The following is an 18,605-nucleotide window of genomic DNA, read 5'->3' on the forward strand; positions in this document are numbered from 1 at the left end:
AAAAAAAAAAGAACCAGCTTTGAGTGAAAAGACTAGGAAAACAAAGTTTCCTGAGTTCAATCCCCATTATCGAAACTCCCCTTCCCCACATCTGTATTCACATGTACATGTACGCACACACACAGATTGTCAGGAAAACTTGACACTATTGTAAAGGAGGACAGATGTGCCAGGAGCCAGTGGCTCACGCCTGTAATACTAGCTACTCAGGAGTCTGAAATCTGAGAATCATAGTTCAAGGCCAGGGCGAGCAGAAAAGTCCATGTGTGTGTGTGTGTGTGTGTGTGTGTGTGTCGGTCATGGGTCTTGTGTGTGTGTGTGTGTGTGTGTGTGTCTCGGTCATGGGTCTTGAACTTTCCTGCCAGGGTTGGCTTTGAATCGTGATCCTCAAATCTCAGCCTCCTAAGTATCTGAGATTACAGGCATGAGCCACGAGACTTATCTCCAGTTAATCACCAGAAAACCAGAAGTGGCACTGTGACTCAAGTGGTAGAGCGCTTGCCTTGAGCTGAAGAGCTGAGGGACAACACTCAGGCAGAGTTCAAGCCCCATGACCGACAACAACAAAAAAAAGGAGGACAGGTGTGCCCCCTTGCACATTCTCAGAAACTCTCCTCAAGTGTCCACCCTTCCCCTCCCCTCAATTTGTTCTGCTATCATATCGCGGTGGTAATTGCTAAACCACAACTTTTCTGAACCTGTTTTCCATTTATGTTGTTTGAAGGAGATAAATCCTGGTCTAACATTACAGAACTTTGCTTCTTACCTAGTCAGTCTAACTGTATTCTTTCACTTTGCAGTATTACAGTCTCCTAGTGTTGTAAACCTGAGATTGGAAGTTGCTTAAGATGGGAAGCACCCAAGATCAGACTCCATAAAAAAAAAACCAGTACACCTACCCATGTGGGTAAACGCTTACGGGAGGGACAAGAAACTACAACTCCCAAGAAGCCTCAGACTCTAACGAAGGGAAGGTTGGGAGGGGTAATGCATGCTTACTCTGGCTAAAGCAAAAACTACAATTCCCAGAGAGCGCCACGTTACAAGTTATCCAATCAACTCTAACTAAAAAGTATCGCGATGCTCAGTGAGACTTGATTCTATAAGCCCTAGGAAATCGACGCTGGAAACCCTTTTCACCAAGATGGCGCCGAAAGCGAAGAAGGGAGGTGTGTGTTAGGTCCACGGGTTTCCTTGGAATGCTCGCAGACAACTTACTGGGAGGACATGGTTGGGCTAAGTTCGCGGGGATGTGTCCCGGAACGGCATCCGGCGGTTATGCCACACTGCGGCGTTATGTGGGCGCTGGAGGCCCAGCCGCATGGGCTGGGTCCTGTGAAGTGGGTTCCAGGCAATCCGGCCACGTTTTCGCCAGAGAAGGCCAAATAACTGGCTTGGGGGGAGCTGTACAACGTCATAGCTTGTGTCCAGACCTAAAAGGAATTAGTATTTCCCAGCATTACTCGTTTTCTCCCTCTTTTTCATGTTATATGGGGCCATGCGTCCCTCTGGGTGGTTAGGCGATGGGTATAGTCAAACCTTCCTAGCAAATATCACGTGCTAGTTTCGTTTCTTCGCCATTCAACTGAAGTTCTAACAAGTGGATTACCTTCGCTCCAACATAGTGCATATGATGGGAAATATCTTGATTTTCTGAGATTTATGATGTTTTCAAAGGAACCTCTGATGCACATGTGGACGTGGGCGCTTTGAGGCAGATCTCCAGGCCGGAAGTAACAAGATTTCTGGTTTAAGCCCCCTACTTGATTTTCTTTCCTTCTCTCAGCTCCTGCCCCTCCTAAAGCCGAAGCCAAGGAAAAGGCTTTGAAGGCCAAGAAGGCAGTGCTGAAAGGTGTCCACAGCCACAAAAAGAAGAAGATCCGCACTTCACCCACCTTCCGGCGGCCCAAGACGCTACGGCTCCGAAGACAGCCCAAATACCCTCGGAAGAGTGCTCCGAGGAGAAACAAGTAAGTGCTAGTGTTGCCCCATGCTTGTGTGTTAATTACCACTTAACATGTCAATATTCCAAAGTCCAATTTATTGAGTATAAAAGAGGTTAAACACATGCTTATTTTGGAGTTAAATTTTTATTTCTTTCTTCATAACACTTATTGCTGGAGAGGACAGCCTTGAGGGAAAGCACATAGGCAGATTTGATGGTGAGGATTCAGTCATTGTATTTGGGCAGTGGTGTTGGCCTGTTAACAATGTCTAGGAGGTACACTTGTCAGGTTTTCAACACTCTGGGGCTGGGAAAGTGGCTGAGTGGTAGAACGCTTGTCTTACATACAAGAGGCCCTGGGTTTGATTCCTCAGCACCATATAAACAAAAAGAAAAAAGTTGTAAGTGGCGCTGTGGCTCAAGTGGTAGAGCGCTAGCCTTGAGCTGAAGAGCTGAGGGACAGCGCCCAGGCCCAGAGTTCAGGCCCCACAACCGGACCCCAAAGGGAAAAAAAAATTTTATTCGACACTCCATCTGTTTGAACCTAGAATTTAGTCTTAACTCTGAACAGGAAAGTATCTTGAGAAGCTATATTCTATTTGTGCTTAAGCCACTGCAGAGTTGTAAGTAAAAAGGTGTTCTTTCAGGGCTGGGAAGGTGGCTCAGTGGTAAAATGCTTAGTAGTGCCTCAAAAGCACCAAACCCTGGGTTCGATTACTCAGCACCACATAAACAGAAAAAAAAATCAGAAGTGGTACTGTAGCTCAAGTGGTAGAGTGCTTGCCTTGAGCTTAACAACTGAGGGTCAGGGCTGGAAGTCATGGTTCAAGTGGTAGAGTGCTTAATAGTGCAGGCCCTTTAGTACAACTGAGTCCTCAGTATCTCTTGAGTAGCTAGTATTACAGGCATGAGCCATCTTTTAGTAACCAATGAAGTAGAAATGAGTGAAAGTGTTTGAAGTCAAAGGTGGTTCTTAAGTAAACCCCTTCAGGTCAAAGAAAATGCATAAGGGTCTGCCTCCAGGCTGGGCCTTCAGAACTCTGGAACTCAGGGTGCAGATGATGACACTGTTAAGCGACCAAAGTCTGACAAAAATGATTTGCATTCTTATTGTCTGATGCACCTATTCTCCAGCCCTTCAGCTGGATTCAAAAGAGAATGCCCATCCAACCTGGGTCCCTGCCTCCATTTTGCTTTTCCTTTCAGGCTTGACCACTATGCTATCATCAAGTTCCCCCTGACCACTGAGTCAGCCATGAAGAAAATAGAAGACAACAACACACTTGTGTTCATTGTGGATGTTAAGGCCAACAAGCATCAGATCAAACAGGCTGTGAAGAAGCTCTATGACATTGATGTAGCCAAGGTCAATACCCTGATCAGGTAAGTGGGCCACAGTCAGGGGTCTGAAAATTAGTGCTTCTGTACAGTTTTATACATTCTCCCCTGTATGTGGTGTCAGTTTTGGGAAAGTGTCCCTCTGGTATAGGATTGGTGCTCATTTTCTGGATCCCTACCTCTAATTGATAGGGGCTAAGGTACATTGTAAAATTTCCAGTAAAATACTTCTCTCGCCTATTCTGCGCAAATGATGGAAAATTCACTATTCAGAAAGGAATGATATGAACAAAGGAACCACTGATGCGCTCAGGATTGGCAGGGGCGGGAGGAGGAAGAGAGTGTGGAGACCGAGATGTAGAGACTGTAGTCACTAAGCTTTCTGTTTCCATCTAGACCTGATGGAGAGAAGAAGGCATATGTTCGACTGGCTCCTGATTACGATGCTTTAGATGTTGCCAACAAAGTAAGCTTCCAACAGACCTTTCTTTGGCTGGTACCAGGGCTTGAACTCTTAGGGGCTTTGTGCTTTCATACAACTGGCTCTAAACTTCTAGGCTTTTCCACCTGAGCTGGCTTCTGACCTTGATCCTTCAGGCATGAGCCTCAAGTGTCTGGCTGCAACAAACTCTTAGTGCCTACCTACTTCTGAACACTGATGATGCATTTGTTAGTCACCAAGCCTGACTTGCTAATTACCCAACTGTCATTTTCCCTCTTGACCATGACACTTAAGCATAATCTTGAAAAGGAGCTCTAATAACACAGTTCCCCCCCCCTTTTTCTTTTCAGATTGGAATCATCTAAACTGAATCAAGCTGGCAAATTATAAATATACATTTTTTTCCCACCAATTATGTGTGTCTTGTCTTTGTTGGTTTCTGGTTGGGCCTGGGGTAGGCTAAACTGTCACTAGGAAAATAGAGCTTAAAGAGTTTTGGAGCTGGGAATCAAACCCATGGCATAGATCTTGGTAGTAAACTGCTTTACCTTCAAACCCACATCCCCACCCCTTTGCCAAGACCTCTACTCAGGCCCCAGAGGTATTTATTAATTGTCCTAGAACAACTTGGACATACTTCCTATCCCATCAGAGATAAGAGAACAGGCTTTGTAAGAGACCACTCTACCCCTTGAAGGGGCTACATGTGAAAAGGCAGTTTGATGCAGCAGAGGGGTTAGAACTGTCATTGGCATGACATGGCAGTGTAGGTTGCCTGGTTTTTGGGTCATCACCCCCATCTACCATGTCCAACCGGTCTGACTGCTTCCCTCATCCCTTGCCAAACAAAAAGACTTCAGAGGAGTGCTTTCATTAGTGTTTCAATAGTGTGGGTGCAGGCTCAAGGTGGCCCCAGAAGACGCCCACACTTGAGGCAGAGTCCCGGTTTATGTGAGTCTGTTCCAGTTCTTGGCTGTGATTTTTGTCCTTTGCCCCATGTCCCAGGCCTTGCACCTCTCACTCAGTCAAAAACTTGTCTTTGTGTTGCCGGCTGGGGACCGGCTCAGGGCAGAAGTCAGAGCGTAGGAGGCGGGAAAAGTAGATGAGGATCATCACATCCAACATGAGCAAGATGCTCAGCAGAAAGCCGCCCAGGTTCCTCTGGCCTGCATATTGCAGGAAGAATTTGGTGAGGTAGACCTGAGGTGCCAGGCGAAATAGAAAGTACATGACCAAGTTGACGTACTTGTTGATCCTGTAAAGGAGAAGCTCTTGGGCATTGTTGATCTTCATCATCATTCGGAAGGTGAGGAAGATATTGCTGACTTCCACCAGTAGTGTCAGGACACCTGCACCAACAAAGCTTCTCCAAAAGATGCCAGAGAAGAAGGCACCTATAGCCTATAAGACAAGGTGTCAAGGTGGAGATATATCAGACCACCAATTGAGGGCTGGGGAAATAGATGTAATATTTGTGTTTTGGGTTTTTTTCATTCCATAGACTTTGATCTTTGCCCAAAGGTTCTAGCTCTGAATAGCTTTCCCAGTTTGTTTGCTCAGTAGGTGAGCCTAGGTATTAGTAGCCTCTGAGAAAGGGAGAACACAGCAGACATTAAGACAGCCTTTTGCCTCCTGGGTTCAGGAAAATAGATAGAATCCAGTCCTGGATCACATCACTTACCATGACATGGTGAACAAGGTATTCCCAAGAGGCCCGAGTCTGGCTACTAATCACGATGTCCACTGTGTCATGGATGAAGTATCCTAACAGACACAAAGCTTTCTTTTAGCTGTATGGTGTTATTTGTCATCGCGAATGCTGCCCACCTCCTTCCCCTCTACCTCAAGCTTCCAGGGCAAGACCTACCTGCGGAGAAGCAAACGAGCAAATAACCAGAAAGTGACCACGCTGTCTCCATCTCCACTAGCATCTCGGGAGTCTGCCATAAACTGCAAGGGAGGGGAAAAGGGAGGTTCTCTCTGTTTCAGCATCCCCAAGGACCCTGAACTCCCCCAATACTCTGGCCGGTCCCAGGGTAGTCTGGGCTCCCATCATTGGCTAACTGGAGAGTAAGGAGGAGCTTGGCCGAAACCCAGGTGTCTCGGGTTTCCCAGGATCGTAGCTGGTTGGGTAGTTTTCCCAGCCAGGGAATCAGGTGAGATCCCACGGCCCCGGCTCGCTGTGAGTGATGGGAATAATAACAGGGAAGCCAGTCCCAGCACCCCGCCGCCGGCTCCCTTGGCCACCTCATTTCCCAGTTGCTCACTCACCACAGCAGTGCCCAGATCCCTGACACAATGGAGTGGGTGAAGGAGACGAGGAGGTTGTGCCAGCGCCAGGTGCGCAGGGGGTCGGTGCGCACGTGCGCCGGCAGGGGCAGGCGACTGAGGGCTCGCCGGAGCGCTCGGAAGGTCAGCGTGGCGACCAGGAGCAGGGGCAAGGCGGGATGCAGGACGGGGGTCATACTGGCCCTCCCTGCCGTCGGTCTGTCCGCCTTCTAGGCCGTCTCTCCGGGCAGTTGTGGAAACAGGACTCCGTCTGGCCAGTGCGCCCCGACAGCCTCTCTCGCCGGCCGAAAGCCCCACGGAGTTTTCGCTGAGCCTCTAGGCCCCATCGCCCCTCCCCGCCCTCCTGGCGGGGCCTCTGCCCCCGCCCCCCGCCGCCCGCGCCCCCGCCCCGCCCCGCCGCCTGCCTCCGCCCCTCGGGCGCCTCTGCTGCGCGGACGGCGCGAGACCCATTCTCCCTCCTCCCCCGCCCCGCCAGCGCCCCGGCCCCGCCCGGATCTCGTCGACTTCGGGCGGGAAGTGGTTGTCCTGGGGGCGTCGCCGCCAAGGCGCCCCAGTCTGGCTCCTCCCGACTGCCGAAGTGTCCCCAGCCGCCCTCGCTCGCACGGACTCATTAGCCTCATCCCCACTTTTCTCCCAGGGCCAGCAGTTTCCCAGCATAGATCGGAGAATGCGCTCTCAATTCCTTTCTGGGCACAGCTGAGTGAGATCGTCCAAGACCCAAGTCACCTAAATCCTGATCTTGGAGAGGGGTCCGAAGCCCCGCCTTGAGAGAATGGCTCCGCCCAGCTCCACTGGCCAGTAACAGGCGATGTTTACCTGCCTCTCCAGTGCCCAGAGCCACTACTTAGGAACTGTTGAGTCACCCATCACCTGTCTTCTCAGCCACTCTGGGGCTCCCGGGGCCAGGCGGCTGTCACAGTCCTCCCTCGGATAGTCCCAGGGCTCCTGGCTCCCGAGGCTGGAGTGGGGAAGACCAGATTTGCCCAGACAGCTGGGGTGACCCACCTCTCTCTCTCTCCAGGACAGTAGCCTGGAGCAGTTGCGGCTTCTGGCCACTAGGTGTCAGCCTGTCCCCACCGTGGCCTTGGGTCTTCTCCCGCCTTCAAAAGAGCAAAGTGGTTGCTTCGGGGGCGGGGAAATAAGGCTGATCCTAGTTGGAAGCTGGTGAAGTGAAGTGTGCGTAAAGCGTGGAAGAAGGGGGAAGGGAGATGTATGGAGGAGGAACCTGAAAATTCGAAGCTCAGAGACCCAAGGACCAGGTCGTCTGGATGTTTGCTCTGTGTTCCATGAAGGCTCCAAGGTTACACATTAATCCTTGCTGGGTCATTCTAGGGCCAGTCCATTACTAGGTGACAGCACGATGTCCTAGGTGAGTGCCCTCCCCCCTCTTAGCTCACGAGACAACCTGTCCACCAGCCAACACTGGTCTGTGCTAGTACCGTTGATCCATTCCAAGTGTTCCTTCCAAGAAGGAAAGTGTTCTTCCGAGGCGGGGGGATCACAAGCAGAAGATAAACATCCTTTTCCTCCAATTACTCCCTCATTCAAAAACAGGGACGCTAGCCTTTAGCGAATGACCATTTACTTCTTCAATGCTGAGATTTTAATTAGTTAATTAATTTATTTATTTTGGTAGTTGTGGGGCCTGAACTCTGGACCTGGGTGCTGTCCCTCAGCTCTTTAGCTCAAGGTTAGCACTCTACCACTTGAGCCACCTTCCCAGCCCAATGCTGAGGTTTTACAGAGCTCCCGCAGAGCAGGAGGGGCTCAACTAGAGTTGGGATTAAATTTAAATTCACTTACCATGTACACTGGCCCTAGCTACTTAGTAAACTGAGATCTGAGGATCACGGTTCAAAGCCAGACTGAACAAGAATTTCAGTGAGACTATCTTCAATTAACCACCATAAAACCAGAAGTGGGGGACTGGGAATGTGGCTTAGTGGTAGAGTGCTTGCCTGGCATGCATGAAACCCTCAGCGCTACATAGAAACAGAAAAAGCCGGAAGTTGGCGCTGTGGCTCAAAGTGGCAGAGTGCTCTTGAGCAAAATGAAGCTCAGGGACAGTGCCCAGGCCTTGAGTTCAAACCCGGCCACCAAATCAATCAACTAATTCACTTCTATTAAGAATTTAGTGGGTGATATTAGTTAGCTTTCTACTTCTGGTCAAAAGCATTGAATCCTTTTCCAGAAGCTGCCAGATACTGGGTTGCTTCCACCTACTGGAGGAGCCCATCTCCAAGGACAGCGGTTTGGGTGTGCATTCCGAGGTGAGAGCAATGACAAATGCCTAGTCACCAGTCGGGTCAGCCCCGGGGGGGGGTGTGGTGTGGTGATGGTGGTGGTGGTGGTGGCGTGAAGTCTTCCTCAGATGAATCAACGGATACAGCTCGGGGTTTCCCGGTCCCTCCTTAGGCAAACACGAAACTCACCCTGCTTCCAGCCCCACAGACCCAGCAGGACTCTTGGATTGTTTTGTTTCTCGTGTTTACGTGCCAATAAAAACCCACGCCAGTCCGAATTGGTGTCTTTGGTGGGAAGAGCAGGGTTAGTCTTCCCTCATTCCGCCTTGGGGTGTGGGATAACGGTGGATCACGGCCTTCCTCCAATCGCGCTTGGCCCAGGGCCAGGTTGTGCGCCGCAGGGGTGAGAAAAAGGCGGGTGCGAGCAAACAAACACACACACACACCGGTCCCGCCCTATTCGTGGACCCTACGTGGGGGATGATGGTCGCGAGGGAAAAGCGAACTCGTGTCGGGGAAGTGAGCAACAGATGGGTTCGAAAACACCGCGCGCGCCCCAGCCAGTTCTTAATTAGCTGAGCTGGCTCCGCCCCGAAAAAGTTGCACAGCCACAGGGGCGGGGCTCCAGAACGGGCGGGTCTGCGCACGCGCCGCGCGGAGGGTCCCCGGAGGCTTAGCTCTGAGAAATGAGATGGAGAAATACGAGCGGATCCGAGTGGTAGGGAGAGGCGCCTTCGGGTGAGCCGGGGCTCTGGGGAAGGGAACTGCTAGGGCAGAGGGGAAATAAGTTCCAACTCTTGACTGAAATTTGCCGCCTGGCTAACCCCTCCCCAAGGCGTGAGTGCCATTCTGGGAAGCCCCGCCCCGGCTTCCGGTTCGGGCCTAGCGAGGAGATTCCGCCCTAAAGGGGCCACGCCCCTCGCCAGCCGCAGCGCGGTGGGGAGTTCTCTGAAGTTGCTTGTCCTTGATATTTCTTGATATGGAGCCAAGACGTCTGGCTGTGGGCGCTGATTATACAGATGACAAAAATAGACGTGGTCCTCATTCACCATACAGGACCTGTGTACAGTAAGATGTTAAGCTGGGTGCTAGTGGTTTACACCTGTAATTCTAGCTATTCAGGAGGCTGAGATCTGAGGATTGAGGTTGGAAACTAGCCTGGGCAGGAAAGTCTGTGAAACTTATCCCAAGTAAACTAACAACAACAACAGCAAAGCCAGAAGTAGCCGGGCACCGGTGGCTCACGCCCAGAATCCCAGCTATTCTAGAGGCTGAGATCTAAGGATCACAGTTCAAAGCCAGCCCAGGGAGGCAAGTCCATGAGACTCTTATCTCCAATTACCCACCAGAAAACCCGAAGTGGCGCTGTGGCTCAAGTGGTAGAGCGCTGGCCTTGAGCTGAATAGCTAAGGGACAGCACCCAGGCCCTGAGTTCAAGCCCCAGAACTGGGCCCCAGAAAATGGACAATATAATTTCTGCTTTTTTTTTTTTGGGTCCGGTCGTGGGGCCTGAACTCTGGGTCTCGGCGCTGTTCTTCAGCTCTTCAGCTCAAGGCTAAGTGCTCTACCACTTGAGCCACAGCGCCACTTCCGGCTTTTTTCTTTTTGCTTATGTGGTGCTGAGGAATCGAACCCAGGGCCTCAGGCATGCAAGGCAAGCGCTCTACCACTGAGCCACCTTCCCAGCCCCTATAATTTCTGCTATTATATACACTGACCACAGAATTGAAATAATATATTGAGTGGGTTCCATTCATTGAACTTTTTTTTGAGACCACGTCTCATTATATATCCTAGAACTTATGTAATTCAGGCTGGCCTCAAACTCAAAATCTTTCTGTCTCAGTTTTCCAAGAGCTGGGATTACAGATATGTACTACCACACTTAACTTCTTCTACTTGATATATGGCTGGAGGCTCAGCTAGTGCCTGCTCCATTCTATGTCTCTAGGATTGTGCACCTCTGCCTGCGAAAGGCTGACCAGAAGCTGGTGATCATCAAGCAGATCCCAGTAGAGCAGATGACCAAAGAAGAGCGGCAAGCAGCCCAAAACGAGTGCCAGGTGCTCAAGTTGCTCAACCACCCCAATGTTATTGAATACTATGAGAACTTCCTGGAGGACAAGGCACTCATGATCGCCATGGAATATGCACCAGGTGGGCCTGCCTCCTTTCCCCACCTGGTTTCATAGACCTCGTACTTCTAGGATAGCCAAACAAATAATGGATTAGTTAGCTTCCTTCATTGGAATGGGGCTTGGCTGAAGGTCAGAAGTGCGTTCTGGTTCCTTGTCCTCTCTGACCCTAATCTTCTTCCATAAAAGGAGAGAAGTTGTCTCCCATATGGAAGAGTCCAGATCTTGAGGAGTTTCTTGTGTTACAGGTGGCACCCTGGCTGAGTTTATCCAAAAGCGCTGCAACTCTCTGCTGGAGGAAGAGACTATCCTTCACTTCTTTGTGCAGATCCTGCTTGCCCTGCATCATGTGCACACCCACCTCATCCTGCACCGGGACCTCAAGACCCAGAACATCCTTCTTGACAAACACCGCATGGTTGTCAAAATTGGTGATTTTGGCATCTCCAAGATCCTTAGCAGCAAGAGCAAAGCCTACACGGTGCCTAGACATGGAAGGGACCCTAAGGATGCTAAAAGTGTTGAGGGCAGAGGTCTATTCTACACCCTTACGTCCTCCCAGCACCCCCCCCCACAAAAGAAAATCTGGCTCCCTGGCCCCTAGCTGTATAGTCTTGTAGGAGAAAGCCTTTTGGCTTGCTTTGAAGGGAAGCTGTCCACAAATGGGTGTGTGGCCAAAGCCTAAAGTGGACTCTAATTAGGTTTCCTTCCTGCAGGTGGTGGGTACTCCATGCTACATCTCCCCTGAGCTGTGTGAGGGTAAACCCTACAACCAGAAGAGTGACATCTGGGCCCTGGGCTGTGTCCTCTATGAACTGGCCAGCCTCAAGAGGGCCTTTGAAGCTGCAGTGAGTATAAACTCCTCTAAAGAAACAACTGAGAAATCTTGCTCCGTGCTCAGCAGCCCTCAGTTCCAACCATTTCTGAGCTTCTTCTCTTCAGTCAGTCATATCTCAATCGTATCTGGATTTCCCCAGGTGGATTTCCCCAGGTCTGGGCTTGTGGCTCTTCTGGTTCAGATGACCTGTGGTAGTCTCAGCAGTTTAGGGAGGAAGTGCTGGAACTCCCTTATCAGACTAGGAATTCCTGAAAGTAGGATTTGGCTTTGCTCCCATTGGGAGAGTCCTCTGATGAGACACTGAAGTCTCCTTCAGTAAGACTCTGATTACCCCATCAGATCCTCAGATGGAGATGGAACTAAGGGTGCTGCTCTGGCTAAGAGCCTAGCCCAACACCCTGGCCACCTATACTCCAACTTTGGGGATTCACAGAACCTGCCAGCACTGGTGCTGAAGATCATGAGTGGCACCTTTGCCCCCATCTCTGACCGGTACAGCCCTGAGTTGCGCCAGCTTGTCCTGAGTCTGCTCAGCCTGGAGCCCTCACAGCGTCCACCACTCAGCCACATCATGGCTCAGCCCCTCTGCATCCGGGCCCTCCTTAACCTTCACACGGATGTGGGCAGCGTTCTCATGCGGAGGTCTACATAGATGGAGGGGTCTTGGGTGATAGGGGAAGAGGGGGGCTCCCTCTGTACTTGTGTAACATTGCTAGGGAGTGTCCTTGTCCTGAGGCTCTTGTGTCTGTCCTTCAGAGCAGAGAAGTCCCTGGTCCCAGGACCACCCATAGCCCCCAGCAGTACAGGGAACAGGACTTCCAGTGCCCGCTGCAGAGGTAAGTGGGGTGGTGGTGTGTCAGCTGCCAAAGCTTGCTTATTCCCGACCATTTCCATTAGTTTAATTGGCTGTGTACCCACAGGCATGCCCCGGGGATCACTGAGGCCTGCCATCCCGCCACCACTCTCTTCAGTGTATGCGTGGGGTGGGGGGCTCAGCACACCTCTGCGGCTGCCCATGCTCAACACTGAGGTGGTCCAGGTGGCCACCGGGCGCACACAGAAGGCCGGGGTCACACGCTCGGGACGCCTTATCCTGTGGGAGGTGAGCAGGTTTGGCATTGGCTGTGGCCTGGATTGGGTGAAGGTGTCAGGAGGTTTGGAGATGCTCAGGCGCCGCCCACTTCCCCTCCCCTCCCGCAGGCTCCGCCCCTAGGCGCTGGGGAAGGCGTCCTCTTGCCTGGGGCGGTGGAGCACCCTCAGCCCCAGTTCATCTCACGTTTCTTGGAGGGCCAGTCAGGCGTGACCATCAAGCACGTGGCCTGCGGGGACCTCTTCACGGCTTGCCTGACTGGTGAGCTTGTCAGAGGAGAATCCTGTAGGAACTTCTCCACAGAGCAACTTTTTTCCGTTGCAAATTGCTCAACTAATGTTTGTCTCTTTTCTCCTATTAACAAATTAACTGCTTCTATGGACTAGCAGTTGAGAACATGTGCTTACACCTGTCTCTGTTACCCCGTAACAATGGGCAGATGCCACAAGGGCCCATTTGACAGATGGGGAAACTAAAGCTTAGAGAAGTGGTCACTTGTCCAAAACCACACACAGGAAGAGATCCCTACCTTTCTCGCCCCCCTCCCCCAATCCTTCTAGCCTTAGCCCCAATTTTATCCCGCTCCTCCAACTCACGTGTGTATCAAGCTAGTTTCACTCCTCTTAACTGCTTTCTTTCCCAGACCGAGGCATCATCATGACCTTTGGCAGTGGCAGCAATGGGTGTTTGGGCCATGGCAGCCTTACTGACGTCAGCCAGGTGGGTGGCACTTGTGCCCTGGAAAGGGGAAGTGAGAGACTGCTAGGGAGCGCACATGTGAAAGCTGACACCAGGTGGTGATGGTGGGAGGGGTGGGGGGGAGGTGTCGGGGAAGTCCTCAGCAGCCAAGTTACCACTAGCTCCCAGGCTGCACCTGTTCTGGGTAGGATCTGAGCAAGTACAGAAAGACCATGCTTGGAAGTGGCCCTGTACTCATGTGGTAGAGCGCTGGCCTTGAGCTGAAGAGCTGAGGGACAGCACTCAGGTCCAGAGTTCAAGCCCCACGACTGAAAAAAAAAAAAAGACCATGTTTCTTAGTGGCTACCCACCTGGCAGTTTGTTCTGAATGTGGTGGAGGGAGGACTGCATTTAAAGAGACAACATCTTCTGAAAATTTGCAGCCTAGCTGTAATCCTAGTTACTCAAGATGCTGAGATCAGAGGATCATGGTTCAAAGCCACTCTGGGCAGGAAGGTCTTTCTTTCTTTTCCTCTCTCTCTCTCTCTCTAGCCCACCATTGTGGAGGCCCTGCTGGGCTATGAGATGGTGCAAGTGGCCTGTGGGGCTTCCCATGTACTGGCCCTGTCCACTGATCGAGAACTCTTTGCCTGGGGCCGTGGAGATGGTGGTAAGCTCCCTCTATTTCTTTGCTGTAGCCTCAAAGTTCCTTTTCACAGCTTCCTTAGCCCTGGTTCTCCTTCATACCTACTTCTACCCCCCTTGGGCCTTTCCTCTTTCCTCTCAAATTCTTTTTTTTTTTTTTTTTGTCGGTCGTGGGGCTTGAACTCTGGGCCTGGGCACTGTCCCTCAGCTCTTCAGCTCAAGGCTAGCGCTCAGCCGGGTGCCGGTAGCTTGCGCCTGTAAATCCTAGCTATTCAGGAGGCTGAAATATAATGATCATAATGATCGTGGGTCAAAGCCAGTCCAGGCAGGAAAAGGCCGTGAAACACTTACCTCCAATACCAGAACACCGGAAGTGGTGCTGTGGCTTAGGTGGTAGAGTGCTAGCCCTGAGCTAATCTCAGCTTCCTTAGTAGCTAGAAGTACAGGTGTGAGCCACTGGCACCTGATGAGTTTTTTCTTTTCCAACAACATTTATTTGTTATTATTACTTTATTACTTTATTTATTTATTGTGGGTCATGGGGCTTGGACTCTGGGCCTCGGTGCTCTCCCTGAGCTCTTCAGCTCAAGGTTACTGTTCTACTACTTTGAGCCACAGAACCACTTCCAGTTTTCTGGTGGTTAATTGGAGATAAAGAGTCTCACAGCCAGGTGTTGGTAGCTCATGCCTATAATCCCAGCTACTCAGGAGGCTGAGATCTGAGGATTATGGTTCAAAGTCATCCCAGGCAGGAATGTCAATGAGACTCTTATCTCCTTTTATCTCCAATAAACCACCAGAAAACCAGAAGTGGTGCTGTGGCTCAAGTGGTAGAGCAGTAGTCTTAAGCTGAATAGCTGAGGGACAGCACCCAGGACAGGTTCAAGTCCCATGACCAATCAAAAAAAAAAAATCTTACAGACTTCCCTGCCCCAGCTAGCTTTGAACTTTGATCCTCAAATCTCAGCCTCCTGAGTAGCTAGGATTACATGTGTGAGCCATCCCCCCACCTTATTATTATTTGCAGTGTTGGAGATCAGACCGAGCGCCTTGGATATGCTAAGCATATCTATCCATCCAACAGTACTTACTGAGATCCTTTCTGGATTAGGCATTAGACTGGACACTGAAACTAGAGATGACATAGATGGTTTCTGGAAGAGAGGGGTGGAGATGACCCATTTTCAGCATGCTCAGGACAACTAGCATCAGGGTTACATCCAAGAGTCAAAGGTGACAATTCAAAGATAGCTGTATCACCTGTCAGGGACAGGTAGAATCAGAACAGGAGCTTGAGCCAGGTATTGGTGGTTCATGCCTGAAAATCCTAGCTGCTCAAGAGGCTGAGATCTGAGGATCACAGTTCGAAACCAGCCCAGGTGAAAAAGCCCATGAGACTCTTCAATGAACTACTCAGAGAAAGCTGGAAGTAGCTCTGTGGCTTAAATGGTAGAAGCTAGTCTTGAACAAAAGATGCTCAGGGACAGTGCCCAAGACACACACACACACACACACGTGTGCACACACACACGTGTGCACACACACACGCGCGCGCGCACTCACACACACACACACACACAGGAGCTTGCTTACTTGCTTTTTTTTTTTTTTTTTTTTTTGTCGGTCATGGGGCTTGAACTCTGGGCCTGGGCGCTGTCCCTCAGCTCTTTAGCTCAAGGCGAGTGCTCTACCGCTTGAGCCACAGAGCCACTTCTGGTTTTCTGGTGGTTTATTGGAGATAGGAGTCTCACGGTCTTTCCTGCCTGGGCTGGCTTTGAACCGAGATTCTCAGATCTCAGCCTCCTGAGTAGCTAGGATTATAGGCGTGAGCCACAGGCACCTGGCTTGCTTTTTTTTTGGGTCTGGTTGTAGGGCCTGAACTCTGGGCCTGGGCACTGTCCCTCAGCTCTTCAGCTCAAGGCTAGCGCTCTATCACTTGAGCCACAGCACCACTTCCGGCTTTTTTTTTTTTTTTGCTTATGTGGTACTGAGGAATCGAACCCAGGGTCTCACGAATGCAAGGCAAGCGCTCTACCACTGAGCCACTTTCCCAGCCCCTGCTTTTTTCTTTGTGTGTGAGACAGGGTCTTGAAGTGTCATCCATTGATTGTTCTATAACCTGAAAATCTTCCTGCCCCAGTCTCCTGAATAGAGGGATCATGAACAGGCTTGTAAAGGATTGTCAGCAATAGAAGAACCTCGAAAAGTCATTTCAGGCTAAGAACAGCCTTCACTCATACTGTTTCCCTAGTGAGCCCTCTTCCTTCTGACATCAATATCCCTAAAGCTCCAACTAACCTCAACTTATTTCTTCTTGTAGGTAGGCTGGGACTAGGTACCACAGAGTCCCATAGCTGCCCCCAGCAGGTACCTTTACCCTCAGGACAGGAAGCCCAGCGAGTTGTATGTGGCATTGATTCTTCCATGATCCTCACAGTGTCTGGCCAAGCCCTGGCATGTGGGAGCAACAGGTGAATAGGTGGATGTAAATGTTCCATTCTTCATTCTTGTGCCTCTCCCCAAGAACCAGAACTGAAGGGGGCTTAGAGTGATGTTTGGTTCAACTCAGGGTAGCATCTGTCTACCAGCCACTACCCATATAGGTGGGGGCAAGGCAGCTACATAAACTGTCAGTTGGCTTTGTCTTTAGGTTTAACAAGCTGGGCCTGGACCACCTTTCTAAGGGGGAGGAGCCTGCCTCTCATCAGCAAGTGGAGGAGGCCCTAAGCTTCACATCACTAGGCTCTGCACCCCTGGACCAAGAGCCCCTCCTGAGTGTCGACCTAGGCACTGCTCATTCAGCTGCTGTGACTAGTGAGTAAAACCTGGGGACCAGGGTTTCGAGTGATGCTTACCAGGCCTCCTTGGGACTTTGGTTAAAGGACCTTCCTTTTTCTCCTTTTCCCTTCCCCACAGTCTCAGGCAGCTGCTACACTTTTGGCAGCAATCAGCATGGGCAGTTGGGTACCAACACTGCCCGCCGGGGAAGCCGGGCACCCTGTCAGGTCCAAGGCCTGGAGGGCATTAAGATGGTGATGGTGGCCTGTGGGGATGCCTTCACTGTAGCCATTGGGGCAGGTGAGTGTGGGCTTGATGGGAGCAGGCCCAGGCATGCATATGTAATCTCAGGGCTGGTGGACTCAACTGCCTTCTGTTGGAACCAATTTAACCATTTGGTTGTATGGCTGCTTGCTTAGGCTCTGTCCTATCTGGCCAAATCCACCTAGCACCACCACTACCATAAAAAAAAAAAAAGTCTCTCCCAGAATTCTTGGAATTCTTTTTGGCAGAGGGAGAAGTGTATTCCTGGGGCAAAGGAGCCCGAGGTCGGCTTGGAAGGAGGGATGAAGATGCTGGACTCCCTAGGCCAGTGCTGCTGGAGGAGACACACCCTTATACAGTGACTTCTGTGTCCTGTTGCCATGGAAACACTCTCCTGGCTGTGCGCCGTGAGTTATCTTTTCTTCATCCACACAAGAATTACCCAGGCTGTCCGCTGTGTCACACTCCATCCTCAGTGATTACAACTCAAATCACACAAAGCATCTGCAGTCCCCAGATAAGTGAAAGCAGAGGCTGCAGGGTAAAATCATGAGCTTCCTGCCTGGGTGAGGAAGGGCTGCACCACTCTTTCTTAGTGCTCACATGCATTCTGTGTCCTCTCCTTGCTTGGGTCTAGTTGGTGTTGTACGTCTATTTGTAGGTAGGAAGGGGCCATACTCCAGGGCCCAGGGGGAATGGCAGTAATTGATGCTTGCTGGAGGCCGCCCTCTGGGAAGCTGCAGACTCTACTCTTTGGTATTCTCCAGCCTTCACAGATGAGCCAGCCCCTCCTTGAGGCACCAGGATACATCTCTGGACCACCATGACATGGCTTCTCCCTTGGTGTTCCGGAAAGTGCTGGTGCCTGAGGCCTGATGGTCCCCATCAGCCAGCTCCCCAGATTGCATCATCAGTGGGATGGAAGGACCCTACTGTGCTTTCAGCCTGCCAGATTAAAAGCCCTGCATAGGCATAGTCCACTGTTTCCCCAATACTCTTCTCTCCCCACTCCTTTCCTTATTTGTTGTCCCCAATGCTCCAAGCCGGTGGGAGTGGGCAGCCAAACCTACTTTTTAAAGAAAGGATGGTTTCCAGAACCTTGCTATGAAAGCACCTTCATCCTCAGCCCAGTTAGAAAATTAGGTCTGTAGTGAGGTGCTGGTCACTCATGCCTGTAATGCTAGCTACTCAGGGGGCTGAGATCTGAGGATCACCATGTTAAGGCAGCCAGAGCAAAAATTAACCACCAAAGAAGTAGGAAGTGGAGCTCTGGCTCAAGTGCTAGCCTTGAGCACAAAAGCTCAGGGACAGTGCCCAGGCCCTGAGTTTAAGCCCCAGGACCAGTGGGGAAGGGGAAGAGGGGAGTAAGAGGGAGGGAGTGTGTGGAGGAAGAGGGGGAAAGAGAGGAAGAGAGAAAATTAGTCCCTGGAGTCCAGTTCCAGACTTCAGAGCAGGACAAGATGGGGCCTGTCTGAACTGGCCATTAGGCCTACTTAAGCAATGCATGGCCTGGGGCAGGGCCTTCCAAGGAAGCCACACCCTCCTTTTATCCAGAAGCAGATCCAGAAGCAGGGATCTGCACCGCCTTGGAAAGCCTCCACTGGGAATGAGTGGGAAAGCCCGGAAGTGGTTGTACTGAGGATCCCCCTGAATGTTGCAAGCCTTTCCCCAGACCCCCAGGTTGGGAAAAAGATAGCTAGCCAGGCCATACCCGTTTCCCAAAGGACCGCCAGCAGCATCAATAAAAATATCACTGCCTGCCTGAAGTACGTCTCTTCAGTGGCGCGGGCGTGAGCCACCCAAGGACTGGGCCAGGCCTGACTGCGGTTGCAGGGCCGTGGCGAGGGAGGAATGTGGGCGCGGCTGGAGACTTGAGGCCGAGGATCCTCTGGCCCAGTGCCCGGCCTGGCCTCCTCGTCC

The 18,605-nt window shown here is 51.2% G+C and overlaps 3 protein-coding genes and 3 non-coding genes across 9 annotated transcripts; 5 read left to right on the forward strand and 1 right to left on the reverse strand.

Moving 5' to 3' along the window:
* Nucleotides 1–1,084: 1,084 nt before the first annotated feature.
* On the forward strand, nt 1,085–4,138 carry Rpl23a (ribosomal protein L23a). Its single transcript, XM_070027321.1, has 5 exons — nt 1,085–1,169; nt 1,787–1,970; nt 3,152–3,328; nt 3,680–3,749; nt 4,076–4,138. Exons 1-5 carry the CDS (start codon nt 1,145–1,147, stop codon nt 4,088–4,090), a joined length of 471 nt encoding a protein of 156 aa, XP_069883422.1. The 5' UTR covers nt 1,085–1,144; the 3' UTR covers nt 4,091–4,138.
* On the forward strand, nt 1,625–1,692 carry LOC138831250 (small nucleolar RNA SNORD42). Its single transcript, XR_011373192.1, has one exon. It is a non-coding gene; the product is annotated as a small nucleolar RNA SNORD42 (small nucleolar RNA).
* Nucleotides 2,072–6,335, reverse strand: Tlcd1 (TLC domain containing 1). Of its 2 annotated transcripts, none has more exons than XM_070027320.1 (4): nt 5,997–6,335; nt 5,593–5,675; nt 5,407–5,489; nt 2,072–5,126 (listed from the first exon to the last, which is right to left on the reverse strand). In XM_070027320.1, the coding sequence occupies exons 1-4, from the start codon at nt 6,188–6,190 to the stop codon at nt 4,743–4,745; spliced, it is 744 nt and encodes a 247-aa protein (XP_069883421.1). In that variant the 5' UTR covers nt 6,191–6,335; the 3' UTR covers nt 2,072–4,742. The 2 variants fall into 2 exon arrangements, with proteins under 2 accessions (XP_069883421.1, XP_069883420.1); XM_070027319.1 differs by having other exon boundaries at nt 5,407–5,504.
* Nucleotides 2,997–3,069, forward strand: LOC138831181 (small nucleolar RNA Z17). Its single transcript, XR_011373132.1, has one exon. It is a non-coding gene; the product is annotated as a small nucleolar RNA Z17 (small nucleolar RNA).
* Nucleotides 3,528–3,592, forward strand: LOC138831251 (small nucleolar RNA SNORD42). Its single transcript, XR_011373193.1, has one exon. It is a non-coding gene; the product is annotated as a small nucleolar RNA SNORD42 (small nucleolar RNA).
* A 2,559-nt stretch (nt 6,336–8,894) lies between the features above and the next one.
* Nek8 (NIMA related kinase 8) lies at nt 8,895–18,443 on the forward strand. 3 transcript variants are annotated; one of them, XM_070027324.1, is made up of 15 exons: nt 8,895–8,995; nt 10,209–10,414; nt 10,641–10,873; nt 11,109–11,240; nt 11,664–11,872; nt 11,987–12,066; nt 12,151–12,332; nt 12,431–12,581; nt 12,964–13,040; nt 13,551–13,668; nt 15,964–16,114; nt 16,294–16,457; nt 16,560–16,721; nt 16,934–17,092; nt 17,453–18,443. In XM_070027324.1, the coding sequence occupies exons 1-15, from the start codon at nt 8,949–8,951 to the stop codon at nt 17,479–17,481; spliced, it is 2,100 nt and encodes a 699-aa protein (XP_069883425.1). In that variant the 5' UTR covers nt 8,895–8,948; the 3' UTR covers nt 17,482–18,443. The 3 variants fall into 3 exon arrangements, with proteins under 3 accessions (XP_069883425.1, XP_069883426.1, XP_069883427.1); XM_070027325.1 differs by having other exon boundaries at nt 8,929–8,975; XM_070027326.1 differs by lacking the exon at nt 8,895–8,995 and having other exon boundaries at nt 10,325–10,414; nt 10,641–10,823.
* The last annotated feature ends 162 nt before the right edge of the window (nt 18,444–18,605 follow it).

This window comes from Dipodomys merriami, unplaced genomic scaffold, assembly GCF_024711535.1.
Source record: "Dipodomys merriami isolate MVZ:Mamm:240054 unplaced genomic scaffold, mDipMer1.0.p SCAF_19, whole genome shotgun sequence".
NCBI lineage: Eukaryota > Metazoa > Chordata > Mammalia > Rodentia > Heteromyidae > Dipodomys > Dipodomys merriami.